The following is a 19,948-nucleotide window of genomic DNA, read 5'->3' as shown; positions in this document are numbered from 1 at the left end:
CTGTCCCGGCTCTCTCGGGTCGGAGAGGCAGGGAGGGACCAGGGGGTGGGGATACCCGGCCAAAGCCCCCAAGTGCCGTTGCTGCTTCATTAAAAACAACAACAACAACAAAAAAAACTGGGGCCCGGAAATGGGCGAGGAAGGCGTCTCGATCGTCGCGAGAGTCTGTTTTTCAAAACAGTCGCAGCAGGCGCCTCTGCGCCACTGCGGTCCCCGGGGCCTGGCGCTCACCTGGCGGGCGCCGCGCTGCAGCCCTCTCTCCCCGCGCGGCCGCTGGTTCGGGGGCCTCGGAGATCCCGGGCGCCGGGAGCCGAGCCTCTGCCTCCACCGGCCACCGCTCCCCCGACCGGGCATCCGGTGCCGGCCAAACCTGGCTGGGGCTGGGTTCTTTCTAGGGGCTTCGCTCCTCCGGTTATCCCGTGGTTCTCTCTCTGGGGCTTCTGCCGGCGTGCCTCGGTATGTTTCTCCGGCACATTTCCAGAAAGGCCCGAGAAACGTATTTATTCCCACCGCTGTGTTTCGGCCTTTCCCCAAAGCTAGTGCATTTGGTTTTTAGGTACATCTCCTACCTCTAGGCTCTGAGGAAGGGAAGTCTGGTGCTTGACCGGGTTTTGGTGGAAAGACTCCCGTCTTAAGTTTGAGACATTTGGGGTTTCCTAGATTCCCGGCTGCACGGAATTTTCCTCCCTCTACACTTTTTGGTTGTCTCATTGCCTGCTCCCTGCAACTCTTGCCTTGCTCTCTCCTTCGGCCCTACAACAGACCCATTAGGCTCCCAAAGATCTGGGATCCATCAGGGTTTCCTTTTATGGAGGAGCGATTCCAGTTGCTTTTTCTTTTCTTTCTTTCTTTCTTTCTTTTTTTTTTTTCTTTCTCTTTCACCTTGAGGAGTTCAGGAGAGTTCTGAAATGGTAGAGAGAAACCCAGCTCTATGTAGTTGGGGGGAAAAAGCTCTTAAGGCTTTCCATCTGTAAGCGTGTTCCCAAAGAAGAAATTGCAACATTTCAGGCGGAGGAACTGTGAGGCGATCTCAGTTGAGGTCTGCCCTGGTTCCCCGACTTAGATCCCGGGGTTGGGGCCGATGACAGAGCCCCTAGGGCAGCAGGCGTTCTCCTCCCTGCTGTCACCAGGTTTCAAACAATTGTTTCTGCGGATGGGGCGCTCTTTGCCCTTGTTCTGTGCAGATCAGCAGTTAAGTGGAAATGCGGTAGATGCAGCCTTAATATTATTTACTATACTACTTCCTGCATAATGTGAAGCTTGACCCTTGGTGTTCGGAGAGCTCTCCTTCCCCCTCGACTCCCCTCCCCTTCCTTTCTCTTAAGATTTTAGTTTCGGTATTGTTCTTAATGGTTAAATAGAATGTCAAATGCTGAGACAGGTACTGGATTAAAAGATCAATAAGTGTGTGGATTTGTACTTGCCGTTTAAACTTACCCTTCTCAGAGCCTCTTCTGGTCTGAGTTACAGCTGCCTTAAAACTCTGCATTTCAAACGACAGCTCTATTTACTCTGTGTGTGAGTGAAATAGACACAGAAACTGGAATTTTGTGTCTCAGGGGCTCAGGTGAAAATTCACATATTGCACTGGTGGAATCATAACTCTGGGGGCATATGGGCCTGTTTTATTTTTTTCCAGTAGGATTTGGGAGGGTGAGAACGGCAGATAAAAGTGCCATCCTAGAGTCCAGCCTTGGAAACTTTCTCCGACAGCCTGAGCAGTTCACTTCCCTGCAAATCCCATTCCAGGCCTGGCCAAATACGAGCAAGCATTGAAGTGGGCTTACGTGCAAGTAACCCTAAAATGCTCCCTCTCCTCTCTTCCAAGCCCTCTCCCTGCTCTGGGCGTGGGGAGCTGGCTCTGCAACTGGGCCTCTCTTAGGGTCCGTGTGTTCTCCTGGTTTTGAGCGGTTGTATGGCTGGGCTCACCCCTTCAGGCCTCATCCTTCCCAGCCCACCCTCTTATCAGGCTGCCTGGGATTAGGTCTGGGCTGGGGGCCGCTGGGCCATTGAAGGAAACCAATAAATCAAGTCAGGTTCCAGAGAGGGACCTCAGGGCTGTGATTCAGAAAGTGTATCTGGAGAGGCCAAGGAAGCCAGGGCCCTTCTCGCTCCATGACAGCACCTCTTGGGTGTCAGACACAGGCCCTTAATTCCCTGGATTTGATGGGACATTGGTGGGGAGAGAGGGGTGAAGGGGGTGTGCTGGCCCAGGTACTGCTGGGGCCCCCAGGATCAGGGAGTGTGAGGTCCGGTGTGTGTGGGGATTGTCTTGCCAGGGAGGCTGGGGTGGAGGGCGAGGATGCCCAGGTGCCTGAAGGCCTCCGGGGGCTACTCTCACTCGCCTGTCTCTCTCCCGGGCCTTCCCCTTTACCCACGCAGGGAGCCAGGTGTGCCGGCCGCCTCTGCTGCACGGATCCCTGCCCTGGCTGGACGGCGGCAAGGCGCTGGGCGGCCACCACACCGCTTCGCCCTGGAACCTCAGCCCCTTCTCCAAGACGTCCATCCACCACGGCTCCCCGGGGCCCCTGTCGGTGTACCCCCCAGCCTCGTCCTCGTCCCTGTCGGCGGGCCACTCCAGCCCGCACCTCTTCACCTTTCCGCCCACCCCGCCGAAGGACGTCTCCCCGGACCCGTCCCTGTCCACCCCGGGCTCAGCCGGCTCGGGCCGCCAGGACGAGAAGGAGTGCATCAAGTACCAGGTGCCTCTGCCCGACAGCATGAAGCTCGAGTCGGCGCATCCCCGCAGCAGCATGACCACCCTGGGAGGGGCGGCGGCCTCAGCCCACCACCCCATCACCACCTACCCACCCTACGTTCCCGAGTACAGCTCCGGACTCTTCCCACCCAGCAGCCTGCTCGGGGGCTCCCCCACCGGCTTCGGATGCAAGTCGAGGCCCAAGGCCAGATCCAGCACAGGTAGGAACCTTCTCTCCCCTCGAGACCTTTCCCCTCGTCCCCTTCCCTGCTCCAAAATCCGGGACAGGGACTAGAGCGTGCCCTCCGGCCCCTCCCGGGAGCTGGGTGGCCGTTCAGACCCTTCGAGATTTAATATCTTCCCATTCTTCCAGCGGGGAAAGAATGAGGTGTGTCCTATCTCATTCCTGTCTTCAGAGCAGAGGGCAAGTGAGATCTGATTGAAAAGCCAACCCCAAGAGCTGGGGAAGGAAAAAGACAAACAAAAACAGACCCCCATCTCCTGCCTGTCCTGCCAAGGAACTTCTGGGTGCTGGCAGTAACCTTTAGTCAGTTTTCAAGCGCAAATGGAAGGGGAGGGAATAAATCTTTAGTGTTTAATGCTAAAACGAAACCTCCTGAAACCCAAACAAACACAGGTCCCTCCTCTGACCCCCCTGGCCTCTGTGTCCTGACTGTTCCCCTCCGCTCAGCTCAGAGGGGGTCATACAGTCACCAGAGGACAGCCCTTTACACAGACATGTACAAATAAAGCGTGTGTATATTTTTCGCTGGGGGCGGGACCGTGGCAAAGATAGGACACACATTCTCTGCGTGGAAAAGAAGTCTCCCATCCTGACTTCTGGGTAGAGAGGTGGGCTCTGCCCTGGGGAGGCAGTTCTATGGAAGTCAGAAGGGCTAGTTACCTGCAGTATCTTCTAGTGCTGGGAGCTCAGGCAGGGGAAGGAAGTCATCTTACGACCTACTTCCCGACTGATCTGAAGCTAGAGGGGTTAGGAAGGATGGAAAAAGATTCCCCAGGTGTGTCTCTGCTTCCTCTGCCCATCCTCTCTTAGAAAAGCACACCCCGGCTAAAAGCGAGCAGCATTTTTATTCTCTTGGTGTAGAGGCTGGCATGAAAAGAAACAGTAAAGCCCACACAAAGTATTTATGCTTTAAAAATAAAATAACCACCACCAATGTCGAAGCAGCTGAATCAGAGTCGGGGAGTCTCTGAGATGAGATTTCACTGTATTTTTTGAGGTGGTTTGGGGAAGATTGTCATGTTTCCTTGGGGGTGTCCATTTCAGGGTGGGCGTCTCCGTCCTGGTCTGTCTCAACTGGCTACCCTCTGCCCTTTCTCTGTAGAGACTCTGTATACACAGAAGTGGTGGAAATCACTTGTCTTTGCTGGATGAGACAACCAGTCTTGAAACAGAGCCTGCAAAACCCGGGTTTAGAAAACTTCCGAGGGAGGGCTCTGGGTGCCCAGTGACCATGAGATCAGTTTCCAGGGTTTTTTTCCAGGGTGACATTCACTCCGACTGCTTGGGCAGGACTGTCTCTATTTAGTTGATATGTTTTAGCTAATCCAATTATTTTCAGACTGCTGCACGCGACAGTTGCATTGTTTATCCCGAGCCAGGAACTTTAATAGAGCCCGGATGCGGTTAGGCTGACAGAAAACTCAGACCTGCGTGTTCAATACATGAAAGTCGGCAGAGGGAGAGGGAGGTAGGCTCGCTGGTGGAGCCGAAGAGAAAGCAAGGGGAAGGGAGAACAGGGCAGGAAAGTGGCCTCGCTGCCTCGGCGGGCGAGCGGAGGGTCCCCGGGAAGCGGGGTACAGATCTGCTCACAAAAGCGGGGGTGGGGTGCATGGGGCTCGATCCAGGCTCCGAGGCTGATGGCAGTAAGAGAACAACCTGTCCATTTTGAAGTCGGGGTGGGATTTTTTTGGGGAAGTTCTCTTTTCTGGTAGGGCTGAAAAGTTGGGGGCCAGATTGTGGTCTCTGAGGCTGGGGTGCTGGTTTGTGTAGGGAGGGGACAGAGTGACTTTTCCATCTCGTCCTCTGCCCTCATTTCCGCATTTGATCTCTCCCCCTCCGTCCACACCTTCTGCCTTCGGGTTTGTCTGGCTTTTCTGTCTCTTCCCTGGAGACTGGGACATTTGGGGAGGGGTGAGGGCGAGGGCTGCGGTTTCCCTAAACCAGAACCAGGGGTACCTATATACCTATTTTCTTTTATTTTTTTGGAGAGGAGAGGAGCCAGTTTAAATTTGGGTCTTGACTTCCTCCTCCTTATTCCTTTCTCACAGTCAAAAAAACCCAGAGCAGCACACCTGGGCGGCGAGGGAGCTGGGACTTTCGGGACCGTGGAGCGTTTGGGGCAAGTGTCGAGGCTCTGTGAAGAGGGTGGAAGGAGTGGGAATTCCTGAGAAGGGGATTCTCTTGGTTTTAGTGGTTGCTGGTTGCTTTTCTTTTTTTTTTTCTTTAACCTCTTCTTTGCTATCGTCTGAAGGAGGAGCCCAGAGAAGGGAGGGTTGTCGCATTTTGGAGAAACGGTTGAGCTGTGGTTTAGAGCACCTATTGCTTTTTTAACGCCCGGGCTGTCCGGGCTGAGATGTGTCTTTGCAAACAAGACACCAAGCCTTTTGTGTGTGTGTGGGGGGGACCATTTCTTAGCTCCCCCCTCCCTCCGCGGTGGGCATCCAGCTCCCCCTTTTTCTCTGCAGCCTCCCCTACTCCTTCAGTCCAGCCTCAGTTTCAGGATTTCAGTCGGAGGCCAAGGGGTGTTTGAAAATGGCTGTTGAGGGTTAGGAGGCCTCCCGGCGCTGTGGTTGTCACCTAAGAGCGAGGTGTCTGTCTGAGCAGCTCACAGCAGGCGGTGAGCGAGGAGAAAGAAAGGAGACAGTCAGGGCCTCCATTAGGAAAACTGGTTGTTTGCTGAAGTCACAGATGAGAGGCAACAAGGAGAGGAAAAAAATAAAATAAAATAAGAAAAAGCCACGCAAGGCAATCGCAAACTTGCCGAGTGAATCAAGACAGAAAATTGCTCTAATGTGCAATTGCTGGAGAGGCAACTGTTGCTGGCTTTCAAGGTCCCTCGGAAAAGGAAGCTGTTATCCTCCCCACTGGCTGACAAAGGAAAGGAAATCAGACTAATCGTGTCAGGCAGGGAGATCCCCTGGCCCAGGTGCCCAGGAGCGGGGCAGTCCAGCCCGAGCTGCTGGGGATGGAGGGGATTTGGAGCCCGAGAAACCCCCCAGAGGTCTGGGACAAAACGGCTGGGAGCCCGAGGCCCCTGTCTGCGCAGGATGGGGAGCGTGCCAGGCCAGACCAGTGTCCCCAGAAGAGGCTGACGCAGCGCCCACCGGGGGCACAAGGACTGCAGGGCCCTGGCTATGCCTGCGGCCACACCTCCTCACCCACTCACCCTCTCCTCCTCCCCGTGCCTCTCCCACCTTCAGCAGCCCCATCCCGAAGGCTTTTGACCCCAAAGGAGAGGAATCTGGATGTGATTCAGCCCAGAGCCTACTCAGAGCTGCAGGGTGCCTAGCAAATGCTCCTGGCCCATGAGGGCCACGTTTCTGTGGATAATCTCAGGGGTTCTTGGAAGGCTCTCTGTAGACCCCGGGTTAAGAACCTTTCGGAATTTGGAGCAAGAAATTGAAATCTCTCAACTCCTTAACATTTTTTTTTTTTTTTTTTTTTTTGAGAGCCTGTCCCTGGGGAAAAGCCCAGGCTCAGGGGTGTAAATTCCCTGCCACCCTCATACTTGGTCTGGGGGTTTCCTAAATCTGAGCAGGTCCCCGGGCCCTGGGCTGGCCTTGCCTTCCTCGTGGGGAGTCAAGATTCCCAAGCGTCCTGCCTGCGGGTTCCCTTCCTCCACCCTTCCTCCCTTCTTCCTGGTAGTTTGGGGTCAGCTGATTAACCTCTTAAAACAACTGGTAGGGGCTCATCTTTCTCTCCTACCATCCCCAAGGCCCTTCCCTGCACCCTAAAGACCCTTTCCTGACTCTTCTTCTTGGGGGCACCAGCTCTGGTGAAGGCACTGGCCCTGCAGGGTCGGGGGCTCCTCCTGGGTCCCTCTCGGTTGGCAGTGAAGCTGGTGCGTCCTTGCCAGGAGAACGAAGCCCCCCAGGAGCGGGGCAAGTTCTCCCAGCAACCGTCCTGCTCTTCTTCCTCCCGAGGAAGTTGAGAAGAACTCTGTGAGCGAACTCCCCTCCTCCTAAAATGGTATCTGGAGGGATTCTCTCCCAGGGCTTTCCCTCTGGAGGTGGGTCCTTGTCACTCTCCAGCCCCTGGAGTGAGTGCTGTTTCAACCCGGCCTGGCCGGTTTTTTGTTGATTTTGTTTGTTTGTTTTTTTTGGAAAAAGAGCAACTGCAGGCAAGTCTTGGTTAATGAGCCAACCCAAGGGCCTCCCCACTGCCCTCCCCCCATAAACCGGCCTCTTCTCCTGATCTTCTCCTCCCTCTGCCCCTCCCAACACGCCCCCTCGCTCTGTTTCCCTCCCTCCCCATCTCCAGCTTCCTTGCCTTCAGGATTGCTCTGCGTTTCCCTCCAACCTTCAGACTGGGGTCTCAGTGGCTGGAAAACCACAGAAAACCTTGGTTTTTTTCTAGAGAGTAAAAAAGATGATGGGGGACTGAATGAGTGGACCCTGCTGGGTCTTCATCTATTCCTTGCCCGCCAGGGACATTTACAGTTTTATTGGAAGTAAAATCTAAGGCCCTCGGTGCTAAAATCAATCAGCCGATTGATCCATCTGTTCATCTGTTGATTATCTGTTTCTCTATCTACCTATCGATGAATCTCTCCTTTGGCCCCATCCTAATCTTCATTATTTAATCAATCCGCATAGACAGACCTGGTGACGATAATGGGTCATCTTTGTTTTCCTCTGAGGGAAGCGAATGGAATGTTGTGCTTTCGCCATCGTCTGGGGCTCAGGGTTTTCTCAGGGAACTGTTTCAAGTTGAAATTCGCCTTCCTCCTTGGCTCTGCCTGACCTTCCCCATCAAGTCAGGCAGGCCCAGGACGAGGTTCTGCTGCTACTGATTCCTATGCTGTTTCTTGGGCTGGGAGCCGCGTGTGTGTGTGTGTGTGTGTGTGTGTGTTTGTGTGTGCGCGCGCGCGCGCACGGGGAATGGTTAGGCCATGAAAGGGTCACACAGTAACTCTTTTCAACTCAGGAGCCACCTTCAAGGGAGCTGGGAAAGTTCCCCAAAAGAGGAAAAAAGAGATAGAGAAAAAGTTCTCCATTTAACTTTCATTCCCTAATTCTGCTGGCAGCTTTTCTGTGTGTTTTCCTTCCATAAGTGACTTATGTGTGATCTTGTTTCCAGAAGGCAGGGAGTGTGTGAACTGTGGAGCAACGTCTACCCCACTGTGGCGTCGAGATGGAACAGGGCATTACCTGTGCAATGCCTGTGGGCTCTACCACAAGATGAACGGACAGAACCGGCCCCTCATCAAACCCAAGCGCAGGCTGGTGAGTTGTCCTTGGGAAGCACTGGCCCAACACTCTCCATTTTGTGTCTTTAACTTCCTCTCTTCAGGAAGAAGAGCTTTCTGCTGGAAATTGGCAGGACGGCTCAAAATCAGCTTGCTTGGGATAGTTTTTTTTTCTTCTTCTTTGTTTTCTTTTTTTCAAATTAGATATACAGAAAGGTCCACCCCCACCACCCCCGCCGCCTTTCTCCCCCTCCATGGTTCTTAAGTCACTTATCACATTTTTAAGGATGCTGATTTCTGGGTTATCAAGTCTTAAATGTCTTCACTGATAGAATGATTGCTTTAACAGGACCAGGGTGACTGATTTAAGATGCATTGATAGTCACGGTTTCACAGAGGAATTTAGTACGGGGATGGAGTGTCCCAGGTGCCACCCAGAACTTGTTTCTGAAGTCATACAAGTGGGCTCCTAAGAAGTAATTACAGTCTCAGGGTTGCCTTAGTGCCACGGATGAGATCTCATGTGCCAGGGCTAATTAACTGAATTTCACGAACAGCAGCCATTGGACTTAGTGGAGTTTTTCTTCTTCCTTGGTCTGAAGAATTGAGGAATTGCCACAGGTAATTCCTGTGGGGAAAACTGTGTGATTCCTATCCTGCTTCTTGGTTTCCCCTAGTGTCTGGTCTTATTTTCCCTTTGAACTCCTGCCTGTCGGGTGATAGTTTCCTCTCTCCCCCCTCTTTGTCCCCTTCTTAAACCTCTTGACCCCTAGGAATACTTGAGAAAACCTGGCACTGGCAAGCATTTATAAGGAAAACTAGCCTGAGAGGTTCATTTGCAAACTTGTCTTTGGAATCTCAGGCCAGATTGAATAGCAAGTGTATGTAACAGACAAATAAAAGCAGGCTTGGCAAATGATAACTGTAACCACAGTCAAGAGATCAAAATGCTTTTTGTGGTGATTCACCAAGTAGAGAGGGGAGGAGGGGAATTTCCCCATGCAAATTAATGGATGAAGCAGCATCCCTCAGATTCTAAGGTGGACCCTTCCCAAATCCTCTGCATTCCTTTTAAAGAATTATTTGTCTTCTCCATCAGATTTTAGTGCAAATCAACACCTTTCACATCCTCTTCAGAAGAAGGAAAATCTTTCTAGGGATGGCAGTGCCCACATGACTTTAATTTTTGGCAATCCTAGGTCTCTAGGCTTTATTCTTTCTCATCTTTGCCTCCTTCTCCAGCTCTCTCAACCTTCCCCCGACTTGTCCCCATGCTCTTTGGTACTTTTTTTTTTTTTCCTTTCTCATGTGCAAAGCTAACTTCCTAGGAAAAAGCTGCCGGATATCTGAGCTCTGGAGATAACTCATAAACAACAACTCAGCTTCCCCAACCTAAACATCAAGATGTTTGAACGTATCAGAACAAGACGTGTTTGAAAAAAAAAAATGGCTGGAGGTGTTAGCACAGAATGAATATGATCGCACCACAAAAGAATGTTCTGAATCACTCAAAACCTGGTCTTAGGAAAAAAAAAAAAGAGAAAAAAAGAAAAGAAAAGAAAAACAAAAGAAAGAAAACTAACAACAAAAAACTTCTTGTTAAAATAAGTCATGGTACCATTATAATTGGACTTTTTTTTTTTTTTTTTTTTAAGGTAAAAGTAAAGAAGGAAAAAGAGAGCAGTAAAGTGTCAGACCCCGTAGTTGTCTGGTTGATGAGCAAGAATACATTTGACATTTTCTTGGGGTTTCTTCTGTCTGGGTAGATTGTACAGGAGGGCTGGACTTGCATTTTACATAATTTTGTCTTCATTCACCTTTCGTAAGAAATCTCTAGAACTCTGAGTAATAATTACTTTTAATTCTAGAGTTCCTTTGCTGTCACATGTGAAGCTGCCTTCTCTTTCTTACTCACCTCTTCTGGGTGTTTTTTTATTTTGAGTTCCATAGAATTCACATGCTCCAGAGAAACACTCGGGGCCCATTCAGGATATATATACTTATATTTTTAGCCCATAGATGTATTTGACTTCTGAATACCTAGAACTTTCTTTTTGTTCTTTCCTATATTTCCTGTCCCTCCTTCCCTGCTCTGTCTCTCCAGTTTGCTGCTTTTGCTCTGCACATTTGCAGACTTGCTGAAGACCACCCCGCCCGCCCCCTCTGTGTAGTTAGCTCTTCTATAGATGCATATCTAACACTGAATAAACTCGTGCAGGAAATAGAAGGGAAGACCCATAGACTTTTTTTCCTAGTGTTGCAAGATTTTCATAAGTCTCACAACTAGCTTGCTTTATTAATATACTTTGTCTTCTGCTAGTGACCCGAGCAGTGTGACTTTTAGAGGTTCTGTATAAATTCTCATAAAGTCTAAGCCTGTTTGGATTCATGTTACCTTCAATACACTGCAAAGGGCTGCACCATGAGCATGGTTATTTGGAACTCTTATTTTATCGGTTGGTATTATGCACTTGTACCATCCCTTCCCAGTTGTTGGGCTGGGAAATCCGGTACTTGAGTAGATATTAGTCTATTATATCCAAGTGTTTCTTTTAAAGGGGGAAAACCAGTCCAGGACTATAATAATAATCACATGATAATGTAATTGTCAAAATCCTTAAGCACCGATTTCATATATCATTTTCCTCCCAAGAGTACACAAGAGCAACGGTTAAGTCTTAAATTATCATGTTTCATAAAGGCAGGTGGACCAGAGGCATATGGGATAAGAGACAGCACTCTTGGACTGCGGTGAATTATTTTCCAAATGGACAACTCAAAAGTAGAACCTTCTCAGTTATGAGGGAGAAGGGCTGTTTTTCCTTTCTAGTTCCTCAGAACACAGAAACTAAGAATTACTAAAAACAAACAAACAAACGGAAAAAGCCACAGCTCTGCTATTTAAACCTGTGGGAAGGGGCAGCATCTCTGCGGAACAATTGAGTAGCTTTGAAAGGAAAGGAATCAGCTTGGTTCGTTCAGAATTGCCACTGGGTTTTCAATATCTGACCTCTTCGGGTGTTAGGCCCAACTTCTTGCTGGATAAAATACTGATGGAAAAGCACGCCCTGATCCCTGTTCTTTTGTTCCGTGCTTTCATAACCATGCCAGAATTTTCTTTTTTTTTTTTTAATTTTTATTTATTTATTTATTTATTTATTTATTTATTTATTTATTTATTTATTTTGGCTGCGTTGGGTCTTCGTTGCTGTGCAAGGGCTTTCTCCAGTTGCGATGAGCGGGGGCCACTCTTCATCGCGGTGCACGGGCCTCTCACTATCGTGGCCTCTCTTGTTGCAGAGCACAGGCTCCAGCTGCGCAGGCTCAGTAGTTGTGGCTCACGGGCCCAGTTGCTCTGCAGCATGTGGGATCTTCCCAGACCAGGGCTCGAACCCGTGTCCCCTGCATTGGCAGGCAGACTCTCAACCACTGCGCCACCAGGGAAACCCCAGAATTTTCTTGATCACAGATAAAGACCAGCTGAATTCTTACTCCTTCTCTTGTCTTCGATAATATTTTTAAGTCCCAGGGACCGAAATAACTTTGCAGTTGAAATTTTCTTTTTATGTTGCAAGGGGATGTGAGGAGATGAGAGATACATGGTTACAAGTGACCCAACCTCATTTCCTTTCAAAAGTTTCTGAGCTGAAGTTTTCTTTTTTAACGTATGGACATAGGAAACAGTCCCCTTATACATTTAAGTGTGTCGAAAAGCGAAAGAAAAATCAATCTCCCTTTTAAATGAAATGAAGGCAGTGACACAATCAAATAATGAAAATTCAGCTTGGGGCTGACACCTGACCTGTAACCATTTTGCTCTGTGATCAGCAGATAGGAAGCACCTACTTTCAAGAGGGTGAAATGAAATGAAGTTAGGAGCGGGGCCAGTGTTCCCGGTGGATTGCAAAATTCCTTGTTCCTCTCAGTTCGTCTCACTAACTGAAAGCCACCTAAAGGGGATGAAGATGGCTGTCCCCACGAGTGATCAAATCTGAAAACGTGGGCCGTGCACATTTAGGATGCCTGCAGATTGGCTGGGGTCTTGTTTCCTTAGGATGTCTGGCTTGGTGCTTTCTCCGTGGCCCATCCCGTGTGTGCCAGCCACACATGCGCAGACGTTCTCTCATTCTGTCAGCACTCTGCCCTCCTTATCATCCAGCGTTTCTTTTTTTTTTTCCCTAATGTAAGGGCTTGGGTGCTCTTATAGCTACTTTATTTATTTATTTATTTTATTTTTGACTGTGTTGGGTCTTCGGTTCGTGCGAGGGCTTTCTCTAGTTGCGGCAAGCGGGGGCCACTCTTCATCGCGGTGCGGGGACCGCTCTTCGTCGCGGTGCGCGGGCCTCTCACTATCGCGGCCCCTCCCGTTGCGGGGCACAGGCTCCAGACGCGCAGGCTCAGTAGTTGTGGCTCACGGGCCCAGCTGCTCCGTGGCACGTGGGATCTTCCCAGACCAGGGCTCGAACCCGTGTCCCCTGCATTGGCAGGCAGATTCTCAACCACTGCGCCACCAGGGAAGCCCCCAGCGTTTCTTTATTTGGGATCTAGAAAGCGCTTTTGATGCTTGGGTTTGTTCTTCCTTGGCTGTTGGTCTATTGTGATGACCAGTATCCTTGTTGAGAACTGCTTTTCTGGGCAGTTGCTCTTGAAAAAGACCTCCTGTAGGCCTGGCGAAGGAAGCCACTGAGAGCCTGGTACCCAAACCAGTCTGGTTAATTCAAAATTGCTACCCATAAAAATGAAACATCTGGCAAACTTTGTGGGGGAGGGAGGGGGCTCGTTATGTCGGTGAGGTGGTGTCTGCTTTCTCATCCTCCCGAATCCTTCCCCAGGGGACAGCGGGCTCTGTGCTGACCACCGGACTATGGTCTGACCTGCTCCTATGCCAGTGGATTGGCTGTATTTTTCTTCTTGATGCAGCTTCTGGGGATCTTTATTACTTTCATGTGGGCCACTTGCTAGTTTTGATTTCAATGATAATTTTTTTTAAGTCGGTCTCCGTAGTTCTGCAAACCCATTTAACATTTGTTTTGATTTTTATCCTCCCCTCTCTTCCCGCTCCCCAGTCAGCAGCAAGAAGGGCAGGTACGTCCTGTGCAAACTGTCAAACCACAACTACGACTCTCTGGAGAAGAAATGCCAATGGAGACCCTGTCTGCAATGCCTGCGGGCTGTACTACAAGCTGCACAATGTAAGTGTCCCGGGCACCACCCCCGCCCCGACCCCGAATGGCCCCCTTCGGATGATGCCCTGTGCACAGCTTCCCCCTTCCCTGGTCCCCTTTCTGATTTTTAAAAGAAAAGTTTTATTGGAGTATAGTTGATTTACAATGTTGTGTTAGTTTCAGGTGTACAGCAAAAGTTCAGTTATACATATATTATATCTATTCTTTTTCAGATTCTTTATCCATCTAGGTTATTACAGAATACTGAGTAGAGTTCCCTGTGCTCTACAGTAGGTCCTTGTTGGTTATCCATTTGAATCGCCCAATGACAAGGCTCAGAAAAGGCATTGCAATAGGACCCAGTGTAGGAAAGGACTCGGCACAGCGGCACAGCGTAGCCTTCCTGAGATTGAAGGCTTTAAAGCAGATGACCCAGCCCCTTAGTTTGTATTGGAAACAGTACGCGTGGTGGGCCCTGGTCTGGGTTTTTAAGGGGAGAAAAATCTTTCTCTTGGAAAAACCAAAGTCACCAGTCATATTTTGATGTTTCCTTGACTTTTAAACATTTTGCAAAAAAAAAAAAAAAAAAAAAATAGAGAATGAGCCAGAGAGTGAAGAGAAAGGTAAATAGGATTGTAATGCACCGCGCAAGAGTTCAGGGCGATTCAGTTACTGAGGGGTAAAGAGGCTTGGTGAATTTTAAAAGGATTCTCTGAATAAAAGATACGAGATGAAATGGCTGAGAGATTTCATCTGCTGACTTTGTCCTCACCAGGAGAACTCTTGCAAAGCAGCCGACGGAGGTTATCCTTACCAGGGAAAAGAATGCTTTTCTCCTTCTAGATCACATTAGCAGAATGATAATTGTCAGTCAGTCACATGGGTTTGGCTGTGTCATTTTTAATCTTTCAATTTGGGGGTCCTCCCATTTTGCAATATGTTTACCTTTAAAAAAAAATTTCAGCTACTTTTTTTTTTTTTTTCCCTGCAGCAACTCTGGCTGACAGGCCATGACCCTTATGAGGCCAGAAGTTTATGTTGATCCCAGAGAAAGAATTTTCTCTCTGTCTGTATGTCTCTGTCTGTCTTTCCCTGTCTCTCTCACATCATCTCTCTGGCTCTGTCTGGTTCTCCTGAAGTCTCTTGACCGGTCTGGTTTTGGTAATGTCTGGGAGCGAATGGGGAAAGGCGGAGGGCTTTGCTCAGAACCATTCTGGCAGTCAACGCATCTTACCCAGAAACACCTGGGAATTAGGGAGGAAGCTTTTTTGGTTAGAGTTTTTGAATCACAGGAGAACTTCCCAGGGTGACCCCAGCAATCTAGTCCTTTTGTGCTTCTTGGGAATGAGTTGATTTGTTTCCCGGGGACCCCCGTAACACTAACCTCCCTGCCCGTATGCCGTCTGCTCTCGAGAGGAGGGGCCCGGCGCTGACGGAACTGGGGTCTTACTACAATCCATCGCTTCTCTCCCACACATCCTCAGACTGTGGTCTGTGTACATTCATCAGCAATGAAACCCCAGACCCGTTTTCACTTTGGGGAGTTTTCTTGCTCACTGCCGTGGAGAGAAGCAGATTTGTGATTAAAATCTGGACGATTTGGGGCCTTAGGGTTTATGAGCTACCCAGTGGTTGGTACAGCTGATAAAATGATTTTGGGGTTGTAATGTATGGTTTTGCAAAGAACTTTCATGTTACTTGATTACATTTGAGCCTCAAAGAGTCCCATGATGTAGACAGGGCAGAAATTATTTTGATTTCCCTTTTACTTTAAGAAATGATGACTCAGAGAAGTAAGGAACATGGCTGATGAAGGAGAAGGGCCAGGATGGATTTCTGAATTGCGAAAGGCCTTGCAGGGAGATCAATAACCTCAGGACTAATAGGGAGGAGAGGAGAGTAAGCACCTTCTCATTTTAGAATATACCGAAGTTCTGTTCAAAGTAATGAATTGCGTGTGTATATATACTTCTTTCCTGTTTCCACAGAAGTATAGGAATTATGAGAAATGAACCAGCTGTAAATTTCTTTGACTACCCAGCCACAGTGAGATAGGCTGTCAATTGTGTCCAATCTAAAAAAATATCTATTTCTGAAGAATACGAATTTCTCATTAAATCAAAGACAGGTCAAGGAACCTTCTTCACTCCTCACTCCCACCCTATTCTTTTATTTATTTATTTATTTATTTATTTATTTATTTTTGACTGTGTTGGGTCTTTGTTTCTGTGCGAGGGCTTTCTCCAGTTGCGGCAAGCAGGGGCCAGTCTTCATCGCGGTGCGCGGGCCTCTCACTGTCGCGGCCCCTCCTGTTGCGGAGCACAGGCTCCAGACGCGCAGGCTCAGTAATTGTGGCTCACGGGCCTAGTTGCTCTGCGGCATGTGGGATCCTCCCAGACCAGGGCTCGAACCCGTGTCTCCTGCATTGGCAGGCAGATTCTCAACCACTGCGCCACCAGGGAAGCCCCCACCCTATTCTTTTTTTTTTTTTTTTTAATATTTATTTATTTATTTTTGGCTGCAATGGGTCTTCGTTGCTGCGCACAGGCTCTCTCCAGTTGTGGGAATAGGGGGCTACTATTCACTGTGGTGCGCGGGCCTCTCACTGCGGTGGCCCCTCTTGTTGCGGAGCACGGGCTCCAGGCGCGCGGGCTTGAGTAGTTGTGGCACTCAGGCTTGGTATTTGTGGCTCACAGGCTCTAGAGTGCAAGCCCAGCAGCTGTGGCGCACGGGCCCAGCCGCTCCGCGGCACGTGGGATCCTCCCAGACCAGGGCTCGAACCCGTGTCCCCTGCACTGGCAGGCAGACTTAACCACTGCGCCACCAGGGAAGCCCCCACCCTATTCTTAATTAGCTCCCGACTTCACGGTCGGGCCCCAGTGGCTGGGAGGTAGAAGCGTGCTCATCCACCAGAGTGGTTCTTCTGCCTTCTCTGGTTTAGTAAGAATTCACAGAAGGAGGCGGATTTGTTGTGTATTTAACAATAAGAGATAATAATCTATTAACATTCTCCTCTTGTTGTGTTTTGTTCTGCCCATCGAGATACCATGCACGACCTAAGTTAGTTCCTGTCTTCTTATCTAGGTGTGTAGATAACTACCTATCTCAGTATCAGTGTTGGGACTAGTTATCTGGCTTTGTGTGGCTATCTGTGTAACTAGATATTATATTTAGATACCTCGCTCTGTATATCTAGATATCAGCGTAAAGAGCCGTGTGTCTAGGCAGTATCTTGGGGGAGATTCGATGTGACAGTAGATTCCTATCGCCTCTGTAGCTGCACCTTTATCTTGATTATGACTTTGAGGAAGGAACCCTGAGATGTTCTTTGGGCAACGACCTTTTAGGTCCTCTATCGTCACTCACGTGGCCTTCCTGCACAAGGGGGAAAGCAGGTGTCAGTCCCACGGAGTGGTTCTGTACCCGTCTCCAGGTGACCAGCTCAGGCCCAGGAAGCTGTGGGTTTGCTGCTCCCAGTAGCGTTGTCGGAGCCTGGCCTTCTTGGCTGCTAGATTCTCTCTTCCTTAACTATCTCCTTCTAGCTTTTGGAGCAAACAGGCAGATCCTAGAACCGTGAAATCTCCTCTTCCTCCTCCCTTGAGGACCCTGGAAGAAGGAGTTGTTTGTTCCCCAAGGAGTCAGGAGCGACTGAGACCCTGACCTTCCCTCATTGAGTCCCTTTGCCCATTTCCCCAGAAACATGGCCAGATGTGCCGTTGGTTTGCTCTGCGGGGCAGATAGCTGCTATTGAGGTCAATCTGATTCTGACTCCTCGTGGGGAATGATCTCAGTTTGCTTTGTCAAGTCCCCTCTCTTGATTCTTCTCCCCACCCCCCTAAAACAAATGTGTATTCAAAACAAAACACATGAGGCTTATCAGAAAGAGAGCGATGGTCTGCTGCCCCGGAGACGGAAGACTAGCGCTTGCCTCTGTCTCTTTACTCAACTTCAGGCCTGGTCTTTGATTTTTAGGAGGAGAGTACTTTCAGGCTAGCACAGGGCTTTGTACCCCATAAGTGGATATTAAATTCTTGTGGATTGGTTGTTTCGCTGTTTGTCTAATAAAAAGTGGATAGTCAGGACCAGGTAGAAATTGCAACTTTCAATCATCACAGTTGCTGTGGCCTGGGCAGGAGCTTATGTTTTGGAAAGACACTTTGTATTAAATTATGACCCCAGAACTTACACATTTCAGGGGAAGATTTTACAGCACCTCTTGTTTCGAAAAGTTCGTTAGAAGAGAGACAACCAGACATTACTTTGAAGAGGGAAGCAGTCCTAGCTTCTCAAGGCAGAGACAAACACTTAAGATCGATTGCCTTGCAGTACTTGCAAAGTCCTAACACAGATTTTGGACCAGTAGACAAGATATTATTTCCCCCTTGAAAATCCCTCTGTTGCCTCCATGCTCATGAAATAGTCTAAGGTCATTCTAATGGAAGAAGACAAGTTATTATATTATATTTTATTTTATTTTTAAAATTTATTTATTTATTTATTTATTTTTGGCTGTGTTGGGTCTTTGTTTCTGTGCGAGGACTTTCTCTAGTTGTGGCAAGCAGGGGCCACTCTTCATCGCGGTGCGCGGGCCTCTCACTATCGCGGCCTCTCTTGTTGCGGAGCACATGCTCCAGACGCGCAGGCTCAGTAGTTGTGGCTTATGGGCCTAGTTGCTCCGCGGCATGTGGGATCTTACCAGACCAGGGCTCGAACCCGTGTCCCCTGCATTAGCAGGCAGATTCTCAACCACTGCGCCACCAGGGAAGCCCAAGTTATTATATTTTAGTTAGCAGAGAAATACAACCATCTTGGGTGGGTCTCTAGAATATGGTCCTTGGAGACAGAAAGTTCCCTGAGGCAAACTTTCCCCCAAATGATTGGTGCAGATGAACATAATGAATAAGCCCTGCTTGGAACACCTTACCTGTGGCCTCTTGGTTTCTGAAATTGATAGAGGCTGACAGACCCCCACTGCAGAACCCTAGCCTGCAGGACCCTGGGTCCCTGGGAAGGAGGCAGGAAGGTGGGGAGGAAGGGGCCCCCTGAAAGCAAATCCCTGATCTGGGGCAGTCAGAGGAACCCGGGTTGGGGTGTGAAAGTCTGCACTATTTCAGAGCCAGCCAAATAAAGTAAAAAAAAAAAAAAAAAATTGATCTCTGTTTAGATTAACAGACCCCTGACTATGAAGAAGGAAGGCATCCAGACCAGAAACCGAAAAATGTCTAGCAAATCCAAAAAGTGCAAAAAGGTGCATGACACGCTGGAGGACTTCCCCAAGAGCAGCTCGTTCAACCCCGCCGCCCTCTCCAGACACATGTCTTCCCTCAGTCACATCTCACCCTTCAGCCACTCCAGCCACATGCTGACCACACCCACGCCGATGCACCCGCCCTCCAGCCTCTCCTTCGGACCTCACCACCCTTCCAGTATGGTCACCGCCATGGGTTAGGGTCCCTGCTCGATGCTCAAAGATCTCCAGGCGAGAGTCCCTCCAGCCCCTTCTACGTGCATTTTCGCAGGAGCAGTATCATGAAACCGAAACCCGATGGATCTATATGTTTTTGCAGGCAGAAAGCAACACGATGTTTGCCACTTGGACAGAGGAACCCACTGTGGTGTCTGTGTTCTCACTCCCTGAATCTGGATACCATTTGTGAATAAGCCATTCAGACTCATATTCCCTATTGAACAGGGTCTCTCTAGTGCTGTGAAAAAAAAAAAAAATCGCTAAACGTTGCATATAACTTATATTGTAAGAAATACTGTACATTGGAAGAAGAAGACTTTATTGCCTCTGTCAGGAAGGCACGAAGGACGCCATGCATTTTAAGGACGATGGGAGAAAATAAAGTGTGGAAATTAAGAAGAAACTTAGTTCTGATATCCAAATGGACAAACTGCCAGTTTTGTTTCCTTTTCCTGGTCACAGTTTGATGCATTAAAAGAAAAAAAAAAAAAAAGGAAAAAAAAAAAGAAAAATGTTGTAGGCGAATCATTCGTTCAAAGCTGTGGGCCTCTGCGTAGGAAATTCTATCACTCCGGGCAACGCGTTACACTCCCAGATTGCCATGGAGGGTTCAGTTAGACTTTCCTAGGCCTCCATGCTTTGTGAACAAGTCCCTGTAATTGTCGTTTGTATGTATAATTGAAAGCACCAAAATAAGAGAAGTTGTAGATTTATTTCATCATATTATACAGACTGAATTGTTGTACAAATTTATTTCCTGCTAGTGTTAAGAACTGCTTTTTTTTTGTGTTTCCTTCTCTCTCAATTTTTGGTTGAATAAACTAGATGACGTTCAGTTGACCTAACGCGGTTTTGCTCCACAGGGCTGATTTTGTTTTTCCTTTATGTTTCTCAATGATATTTATTAAATAGCTTCTAAGGGTACAAGAGCATCTGTCCTTTGTCACTTCTCCTGCAGCCTGTGCTATGAGGGTAGCAATGTATGAGCTACCCGCGTGCATGTCAGCGGCTCAGGCCCGCCAGCCCGGGTTCTGAGAGCAACCTGGCTGAATGTTAGCACCTGTTGTGTTCTGTGTTAGTGATCACTGCCTTTCATGCAGTCTGTTGGAATAATAATATAAAAAGATAATAAAAGATTTAAAAACAACCACATAACATGGTATCAAGAGTGGTGGCCAAGCTCTTC

The 19,948-nt window shown here is 48.8% G+C and overlaps 1 protein-coding gene across 3 annotated transcripts in view; it reads left to right on the top strand.

Annotated features, from left to right (window-relative positions):
- Positions 1-19,607, top strand: part of GATA3 (GATA binding protein 3) — a 30,256-nt gene extending 10,649 nt beyond the window's left edge. For 2 of the 3 annotated variants that reach the window (XM_007167421.3, XM_057544220.1), the window contains exons 3-6: positions 2,383-2,919; positions 8,022-8,167; positions 13,197-13,322; positions 18,460-19,607. In XM_007167421.3, coding sequence (XP_007167483.1) covers positions 2,383-2,919; positions 8,022-8,167; positions 13,197-13,322; positions 18,460-18,744 — 1,094 coding nt within the window. In that variant the 3' untranslated portion in view covers positions 18,745-19,607. The remainder of the gene's footprint in view (positions 1-2,382; positions 2,920-8,021; positions 8,168-13,196; positions 13,323-18,459) is intronic. The other variant, XM_057544221.1, reaches the window with a different exon arrangement.
- Positions 19,608-19,948: the final 341 nt, after the last annotated feature.

The sequence above is a fragment of the Balaenoptera acutorostrata genome, chromosome 3 (assembly GCF_949987535.1).
Source record: "Balaenoptera acutorostrata chromosome 3, mBalAcu1.1, whole genome shotgun sequence".
NCBI classification, from domain to species: Eukaryota; Metazoa; Chordata; class Mammalia; order Artiodactyla; family Balaenopteridae; genus Balaenoptera; species Balaenoptera acutorostrata.
This window is presented reverse-complemented; position numbering and strand designations above follow the sequence as displayed.